Below are 10125 nucleotides of genomic sequence, written 5' to 3'. Positions count from 1 at the left end.
TATATATACATGATCAAATAACAACGCACGGCAATCTGATGTACCAGATTGATACCTAACAAAAGTGCTACCGCAATAACCCAACTATTGTCTAGGTAGCTGAGAACCATCTTAAAAATTAACTGAGATATCCCCCAACTTGCTTGTTTCAGATAAATTTGTATTGATTGCAATTTGTGCATAATTTAAGAATAAAAACATTTCTGTACATAACTATTTGTAATCCCTATTACCCACGTTAACATTTAATCTCAACATCGCTCCACATTGTTAAAGCTTGTCGAAGGTGAGAAATTTGTTTCCTGACTCGCAAGAACATCGCAAAGATTCGCTAACAGTTCTTTCAAGCAATTTTCACGAAAAAATCTTATCTATGCAACCTTGGCAATGTTGAAAATTCACAGTAATTTTCGTCCCATGATCAGAATTGATTTGAATGACCCTTTCTAGAATATTTGTGTTCTAGATTTTTTTTTTTTTAGTAGGAAGAGAAAGAACGAAGCTTCTTAAAACTTCGAGTGTAATTTAATACACATTTGAAAGGTACGAGCAAAAATTGTATCATCCAACTGTTGCAGAACGGCAGCGTTATCAGCTGACCCGTTAACCGAAGGATATATCTTCAGTCAACGGCTGACCATCGAAGGGCCTGGCCGCTTGAGTCTGGAATCGGCAGGAGAGATAAAGTGCGCATTTCTTGTATGAAATGTGAAACCTAAAATCATTATGCATCATATCATATCATCGTACATCATACATCATACATCATACATCGTACATCATACATCATCATACATAGTATCAAAGTTCGAAACCAAAGTTTGGATGTCGGATGTTCAGAAAGTAACGTCACCAATTCAAAATCAGCTAGCCGAATTCCTCAGTCTGGAAACAACCGCGCAGTAGAGCGGACGTAGGAGGATCGCGCTCCGCAAATTTCGAGTATCGGGTTCTCAACCTCCCGGATTCCGCGCTTCGGGTCCGCTACGTATTTCGAGTACCGGGTTCCCAACCTCCCGGATCCCGCGCTTCGGGTCAGCTACGCGGTGAAACTCGACTTCCAGGACACGCGCTCCGTAATTTCTTTACTCGAGGTCCGCTACCTGGTGAAACACGACTTTCAGGACACGCGCTCCGTAATTTCTTTACTCGGGGTCCGCTACCTGGTGAAACACGACTTTCAGGACACGCGCTCCGTAATTTTTGCGCTCAAGGTCCACTACCTGCAGGAACTCGACTTCAAGAACAAGCGCTCCGCAGTTTTGGCTGTCCAGGTACTTGACCTGATGACTTTTGACCTTCGGGAGTAATTTTGCGTAGTTCCGGCTGTACAGGTTCGCGACCTCGTGACTTTTGACCAAGCACTGTGTAGTTTCTGCGCGGGTCCGCTACGCGGTAAAACTCGACTTCCAGGATAAGCGCTCCGTGGTTCCTGGTTCATGCTTACAATAAATTATTTCAATTCGTTTTTCGCGCAAGCCGAAATTCAGTAGCTGTCAGTCCGCTAATAAAATTTCTCGACTTCCAGGATAAGCGCTCCGTGGTTCCTGGTTCATGCTTACAATAAATTATTTCAATTCGTTTTTCGCGCAAGCCGAAATTCAGTAGCTGTCAGTCCGCTAATAAAATTTCTCGACTTCCAGGATAAGCGCTCCGTGGTTCCTGGTTCATGCTTACAATAAATTATTTCAATTCGTTTTTCGCGCAAGCCGAAATTCAGTAGCTGTCAGTCCGCTAATAAAATTTCTCGACTTCCAGGATAAGCGCTCCGTGGTTCCTGGTTCATGCTTACAATAAATTATTTCAATTCGTTTTTCGCGCAAGCCGAAATTCAGTAGCTGTCAGTCCGCTAATAAAATTTCTCGACTTCCACGATAAGCGCTCCGTGGTTCCTGGTTCATGCTTACAATAAATTATTTCAATTCGTTTTTCGCGCAAACCGAAATTCAGTAGCTGTCAGTCCGCTAATAAAATTTCTCGACTTCCAGGATAAGCGCTCCGTGGTTCCTGGTTCATGCTTACAATAAATTATTTCAATTCGTTTTTCGCGCAAGCCGAAATTCAGTAGCTGTCAGTCCGCTAATAAAATTTCTCGACTTCCAGGATAAGCGCTCCGTGGTTCCTGGTTCACGTTTACAATAAATTATTTCAATTCGTTTTTCGCGCAAGCCGAAATTCAGTAGCTGTCAGTACGCTAATAAAATTTCTATTACTTTATAATCTTCTCATAATCTTCTTGGTAAAATACGACGATAAAAAAATTATATTAAACCTTACACTTGAAGGTGTTCGGAGTTGGACGAGGAGGAGGACGAGGAAGACAAGGAGATGAAGGTGGACGAGGATTTGTGCTCGGTGAGTAAAACACTTTTATAATATTTGATGGAAATTGTAATTATATTTGATCCAAAATATTTCAAACTAGTCATGTTTACATTAAATTATTTCAATTCATTTTTCGCGCAAGCACATATTCAGTAGCTATGAATAAACTTATACAATTTATTATATTATTAAACAATTAATTAATTATATCAATCCTTATACAATATTTTTGATGTGTTCCTATACTGAAAATATTTACATTAAATTATTTCAATTCATTTTTCGCGCAAGCACATATTCAGTAGCTGTGAATAATCTTATACAATTTATTATATTATTAAACATTTAATTAATTATATTAATCCTTATACAATATTTTTGATGTGTTCATATACTGAAAATATTTACATTACATTATTTCAATTCATTTTTCGCGCAAGCACATATTCAGTAGCTGTGAATAATCTTATACAATTTATTATATTATTAAACAATTAATTAATTATATCAATCCTTATACAATATTTTTGATGTGTTCATATACTGAAAATATTTACATTAAATTATTTCAATTCATTTTTCGCGCAAGCACATATTCAGTAGCTGTGAATAATCTTATACAATTTATTATATTATTAAACATTTAATTAATTATATTAATCCTTATACAATATTTTTGATGTGTTCATATACTGAAAATATTTACATTACATTATTTCAATTCATTTTTCGCGCAAGCACATATTCAGTAGCTGTGAATAATCTTATACAATTTATTATATTATTAAACAATTAATTAATTATATCAATCCTTATACAATATTTTTGATGTGTTCTCATACTGAAAATATTTATTACTATTCCAGGTACAACCCGAGGTGGTTGGCGGTGGTTGGAGGTGGTCGGAGGTGGACGAGGTGGACCAGGAGGAGGACGAGGACCAGGAGGAGGACGAGGTGGACGAGGAGGAGGCGGGGTGGGTCGTGGGAGAGGAGGGGCGGGGGAGGGGGAGGGAAGGGGCAGAGGTGGGCGGGGAAGGGGTGGGGAAGGGGGAGGGGGAGGGGGAAGGGGCAGAGGTGGGAGGGAGAGGGGAGAGGGGGGGAGGGGGAGGGGGAAGGGGGCGGGGTGGGGTGGGCGGGTGGGAGGGAGGGAGGACGGGAGGGAGGGAGGGAGGACGGGAGGGTGGGCGGGCGGGAGGGAGGGAGAGTGGAGGACGGATGTCAGTGCGAACCCGTTGGAGTTAATAGAGCAGTACACCCCCCCCCCCCCCCTGCGCCCCCCCCTCCCCCCCCCCCCCCCCTCCCTCCCTCCCTCCCTCCCTCCCGCCCGCCCTCCCGTCCTCCCTCCCTCCCTCCCACCCACCCGCCCACCCCACCCCGCCCCCTTCCCCCTCCCCCTCTCCCCTCTCCCTCCCACCTCTGCCCCTTCCCCCTCCCCCTCCCCCTTCCCCACCCCTTCCCCGCCCACCTCTGCCCCTTCCCTCCCCCTCCCCCGCCCCTCCTCTCCCACGACCCACCCCGCCTCCTCCTCGTCCACCTCGTCCTCCTCCTGGTCCTCGTCCTCCTCCTGGTCCACCTCGTCCACCTCCGACCACCTCCAACCACCGCCAACCACCTCGGGTTGTACCTGGAATAGTAATAAATATTTTCAGTATGAGAACACATCAAAAATATTGTATAAGGATTGATATAATTAATTAATTGTTTAATAATATAATAAATTGTATAAGATTATTCACAGCTACTGAATATGTGCTTGCGCGAAAAATGAATTGAAATAATGTAATGTAAATATTTTCAGTATATGAACACATCAAAAATATTGTATAAGGATTAATATAATTAATTAAATGTTTAATAATATAATAAATTGTATAAGATTATTCACAGCTACTGAATATGTGCTTGCGCGAAAAATGAATTGAAATAATTTAATGTAAATATTTTCAGTATAGGAACACATCAAAAATATTGTATAAGGATTGATATAATTAATTAATTGTTTAATAATATAATAAATTGTATAAGTTTATTCATAGCTACTGAATATGTGCTTGCGCGAAAAATGAATTGAAATAATTTAATGTAAACATGACTAGTTTGAAATATTTTGGATCAAATATAATTACAATTTCCATCAAATATTATAAAAGTGTTTTACTCACCGAGCACAAATCCTCGTCCACCTTCATCTCCTTGTCTTCCTCGTCCTCCTCCTCGTCCAACTCCGAACACCTTCAAGTGTAAGGTTTAATATAATTTTTTTATCGTCGTATTTTACCAAGAAGATTATGAGAAGATTATAAAGTAATAGAAATTTTATTAGCGTACTGACAGCTACTGAATTTCGGCTTGCGCGAAAAACGAATTGAAATAATTTATTGTAAACGTGAACCAGGAACCACGGAGCGCTTATCCTGGAAGTCGAGAAATTTTATTAGCGGACTGACAGCTACTGAATTTCGGCTTGCGCGAAAAACGAATTGAAATAATTTATTGTAAGCATGAACCAGGAACCACGGAGCGCTTATCCTGGAAGTCGAGAAATTTTATTAGCGGACTGACAGCTACTGAATTTCGGTTTGCGCGAAAAACGAATTGAAATAATTTATTGTAAGCATGAACCAGGAACCACGGAGCGCTTATCGTGGAAGTCGAGAAATTTTATTAGCGGACTGACAGCTACTGAATTTCGGCTTGCGCGAAAAACGAATTGAAATAATTTATTGTAAGCATGAACCAGGAACCACGGAGCGCTTATCCTGGAAGTCGAGAAATTTTATTAGCGGACTGACAGCTACTGAATTTCGGCTTGCGCGAAAAACGAATTGAAATAATTTATTGTAAGCATGAACCAGGAACCACGGAGCGCTTATCCTGGAAGTCGAGAAATTTTATTAGCGGACTGACAGCTACTGAATTTCGGCTTGCGCGAAAAACGAATTGAAATAATTTATTGTAAGCATGAACCAGGAACCACGGAGCGCTTATCCTGGAAGTCGAGTTTTACCGCGTAGCGGACCCGCGCAGAAACTACACAGTGCTTGGTCAAAAGTCACGAGGTCGCGAACCTGTACAGCCGGAACTACGCAAAATTACTCCCGAAGGTCAAAAGTCATCAGGTCAAGTACCTGGACAGCCAAAACTGCGGAGCGCTTGTTCTTGAAGTCGAGTTCCTGCAGGTAGTGGACCTTGAGCGCAAAAATTACGGAGCGCGTGTCCTGAAAGTCGTGTTTCACCAGGTAGCGGACCCCGAGTAAAGAAATTACGGAGCGCGTGTCCTGAAAGTCGTGTTTCACCAGGTAGCGGACCTCGAGTAAAGAAATTACGGAGCGCGTGTCCTGGAAGTCGAGTTTCACCGCGTAGCTGACCCGAAGCGCGGGATCCGGGAGGTTGGGAACCCGGTACTCGAAATACGTAGCGGACCCGAAGCGCGGAATCCGGGAGGTTGAGAACCCGATACTCGAAATTTGCGGAGCGCGATCCTCCTACGTCCGCTCTACTGCGCGGTTGTTTCCAGACTGAGGAATTCGGCTAGCTGATTTTGAATTGGTGACGTTACTTTCTGAACATCCGACATCCAAACTTTGGTTTCGAACTTTGATACTATGTATGATGATGTATGATGTACGATGTATGATGTATGATGTATGATGTACGATGATATGATATGATGCATAATGATTTTAGGTTTCACATTTCATACAAGAAATGCGCACTTTATCTCTCCTGCCGATTCCAGACTCAAGCGGCCAGGCCCTTCGATGGTCAGCCGTTGACTGAAGATATATCCTTCGGTTAACGGGTCAGCTGATAACGCTGCCGTTCTGCGACAGTTGGATGATGATTGCGAAGACTGTGTTACTCGGAAAGTGAGTGCACCCAGCATACAGCCAGCATCATATCGAAATCGTTAACTCTCCGATGTTCTGCAATAAGTCCTCAACTCTACAGTTGGAACATCTCAGGGAGCGAAAGCGCACGACGATTTTCGGTTGTCACACCAAAGCTCATCAGGGCAACTGTCTTTATATGCTTCAGTCAACGTAGGAGATGTTTGGAGGTGGTTGGCGGTGATCGGAGGAGGTCGAGGAGGACGCGGACAACAAAGCATTTTTCTGCACTTTTCAAAATCGTGAAAATTTTCGCCAAAAATATAAAGGCGTTAGCCTTACTTTTTTTTCATTTTTCAAGCAAAAAATTTTTGGTCTCAGATTCGATTGGTGTGACCCTTTCCTGACTCATTGGACCCTCAGGAACTCAGGAAACGCAGCGAAAAGAGCGTAAGACCAACAGGAGAGAAACGGCGAGCGAAAAAGCACCTGCTGAAAAATGCCAAAAAACACAGGATCTCGTTTTTTGGCTGTAACTTTCGATGCGTTGATTGCAGCGTGTTGGGACTGCGCCCAATCGATTTCTCTCGCAAAATTACGTCGAAATAGTGCCTGAAAGAATTGATTCCAGCACTTTTGAAAATCGCGAAAATTTTCGCCAAAAATACAAAGGGGTTAACCTTCCTTTTTTTTTGACCAAAAAATTTTTCGTCTCAGAATTGATTCGTATGACTCTTTCCCGACCAATTGGACCCCAAGGAACTCAGAAAACGCAGCAAAAGGAGCGTGGGATCAACGGGAGAGAAGATACGAGGAAAAAAGCACCTGCTGAAAAATGTCGAAAATTTAGGTTCTGGTTTTTCAACTGTAACTTTTGATGCGTTGATCGCAGCGTATTGGGACTGCGCCCAATCGATTTCTCTCGCAAAATTACATCGGAATAGTGCTACGATTAATTTATTCCAGCTCTTTTCAAAATCGCGAAAATTTTCGCCAACAATGCAAAGGGGTTAGCCTTACTATTTCTTGGAGGTAAACATGTTCAGTCTGAGATTCGAGTTGTATGATCCTTTCACGGCTAATTGAACCTGGAGGATTGCGAAATAGACATTACAAATACTGTGGGACGAATAGGTGAAAAAATATCAAGAAAACATGGAGATATATATTTATTCATTTATTTGAAACTAGTATACATACAATAGTAAGAATACAATGCATACATATCGTATCATGCACAGGTACGAGATTTCATGTATTTCTACGTGCATCAAAACTAATCAAAACGTACTGACATGATGCAACAATCGTTTTCGCATTCCATCGAGTTCACTTAAAACTCACGAAAAAAATGCAAACAGTAAACTCTTCTTTTTTCAACACAGTTATTCTTGAGACAATTTGCAGTATATCTCACATTCTCTCTTTTCATTAATCGATTTTATAGGAGTTCTGTCCAAGTAGCACCAAAGATAGCGCAAGATCTTGCGGAAATCGACTGTGGACACGTCGTGAATATTGACCTAATTCAAGTCGCCGCCGAGCCTCATGTTAGTCATCGATGATTTTGTGCCACTTGTACCGTACATCTTATAAATAAGTAAAACCGAACAACACGAATCGTGGAATCTGCTACTGAGGAAATGTACCATTTGAAATTTCCATGTTACATCATTGGTACATCCAGTTCCGACCTGACCGTCTCCTCATCGTCGGTCCGAAGAATTCGGTACTTTATTGTTAGTTCTCGGCGCGTTCTCCGATAGTTCGATCGTGTTCGCCACACCAGTTTCTCGCCTTCGGACAGTGTCTGTTCTCTGGACGGTGCGCAATCGTCATTCGACGCAAGGCGACGAGGTTAGTTAGTCAGTACAGTTAGTAGGCATTGGGATCTTGTACGGGAATCAGCAAAATGGCTGCAACAGGGAGTTCGAAAGGTTCGGTGCTCGAAAAATTCGGTTTACAGCCGGTAACCAAATGCAGCCTTGCCAAGTTCTACGTCCCGGCACTCGGTGCCATTTCTTATACCGGTCTGTCAATCAACGTAATGAATCCACGTCTAATCGTCAGGTAATTAAAACAAAACCCGACCTCGTCAAATTTCATTCCGCCCAGTTTCGCTCTCGCCGCGTCTCATAACCGGCGTCAAATTATGTAATACGGCGCCCCTTGAGCCGGACAAACAGTAATTTCGAATCCTCTTCGTGTCATTCGTCTTACTGAACTTTCGTTCGCTTTCTAATCGTTAGTCACGTGCCTGTCAATAACCGATTCCACGTCACAGAACAGCGGAGAGTGACGACGAATTCCCGTGGCTGATGCAGAGTTTCATCATTCCTGCAAATATAACCTAATCCGGAAACGCACATGTTTCGGTCATCGTTCGATCGATATTTTTACCGACCCGTTCTGTTTTTCTAACCTCAACTGATTTGCACCTAGAGAAGTCCAAACTCCATATTACCGTTTTCTATTTCAGAATATTCCCAACAACGGATATAACAAACCTGCTACTCGGTAGCACGTTTCTAGGCACCGGATCCTACATTTACACCAGGGAACACTTAAAAAATGCTCCACCAGCAAACAAAATTGCATACAGGTAAGTTCAGCAGCCTTTAATAAGAATTTTTCAGAACGTAACCTTACATTTCTGACCTAGCGCTGCTGGAGCTGTGCTGCTGAGTTTTGGGTCAGTTCTAGTGTGGTCTATCCTACGCTCGATCATCCCACCAAATTCTTCCCTTCACACTATCGCTGGTATCGGTTCTGGAATTGCATTTATCAAGATCGGAACCAGCTACCTGGAGTTTGTCGACTCGCAGGTGGTGGCTAAAAAGTAGGAAAACATAGTAAATATGCTTTGAAACATTGTCCAAATATGTCATAGACACCGTAATCGAACAAGACTAATCAATAAGTAAAACGGACAAACAGTACACTTGTTTATCATATATTTGAAATAAAATTATATGGAATCTTGTAGAAAGTTTGATATAGATAGTTTGGTAAATGATGCGAATGATCTTTTTAATGGTTACAACGTTTCGCTGAATCATTTTTAATTACAAACTAAATTTATTTCCTAAAATGTTGACTAATCATTATATTACCCTGTCCCATTCTCCAATGTATTATAATTACATGTATACTGAATATACTGAATGCGTGACGGCATAAAATCATCTTTTGTTTTTTAAATGAATCAATAATGTATCTAGTATCCCTTTTTTACTTTTAAGTTTTTCTTTTCTTTTCAAACTTCTATTTAAATATTTAACATTAAACATTTATGAACCACTTTTCCTTCAATACATTTCAAATGTATACATAGAAGGACCTATGGGGGGCATGTTATGCCCGTACATAGGATGGTCTTGAAACTAAAAGTTTGTGCTTTTTACATTTTAGAGTTGATTACCAGTTTACATACTATACAGTCTTTATTTTCAATTTCAAAGGAAAAAAAAAATTTTAGTCTATTACTCAACTCCACAAAATTATCATATACAGACACAGACAGAAATTAACACTCCATATATTATAGTAAACTATATCACAATATTGCAGATATGTTTCTTCAGTTTATTTTTTAGTTGCTTTTCAGCAACGGCGAGATTTTTGAGATGATTAGAAAGTGTATTAAAGTATTTTTTAGCATAGTATACCTAACTTCTTTACCCAATATTTAACGTATGTTTAGGTAGCTGGATATTTCCGTATCTCTCCTCAAGTCTATATTATCACATATTTACTCTTGCAGTCATCTCAGCGGTTCAAAAGCAGTCATTATAAACCATCCCATTCAATGATCCCATACACCGCTACTGCTGCTAAAAAGACCGTAATATAGCACGAGTAGCTCCTCAGATAATACGCATTTCAGACTATAAAACACGTACGTTAAGTGCTTAGTTTTATTTACCATATTATTCACATGAATATCCCACTTGATGTTGCTATCGTAT

General features: G+C 41.1%; 1 protein-coding gene across 1 annotated transcript; it reads left to right on the top strand.

Moving 5' to 3' along the window:
- The first annotated feature begins 7843 nt into the window (after nucleotides 1-7843).
- Nucleotides 7844-9342, top strand: LOC124175050. Its single transcript, XM_046554895.1, has 3 exons — nucleotides 7844-8227; nucleotides 8637-8759; nucleotides 8820-9342. The coding sequence occupies exons 1-3, from the start codon at nucleotides 8070-8072 to the stop codon at nucleotides 8998-9000; spliced, it is 462 nt and encodes a 153-aa protein (XP_046410851.1). The 5' UTR covers nucleotides 7844-8069; the 3' UTR covers nucleotides 9001-9342.
- Nucleotides 9343-10125: the final 783 nt, after the last annotated feature.

Source organism: Neodiprion fabricii, chromosome 1 (assembly GCF_021155785.1).
Source record: "Neodiprion fabricii isolate iyNeoFabr1 chromosome 1, iyNeoFabr1.1, whole genome shotgun sequence".
Classification (NCBI taxonomy): Eukaryota; Metazoa; Arthropoda; class Insecta; order Hymenoptera; family Diprionidae; genus Neodiprion; species Neodiprion fabricii.
Note: the sequence above shows the minus strand (reverse complement) of the source record. Positions and strands in the feature narration are given on the sequence as shown.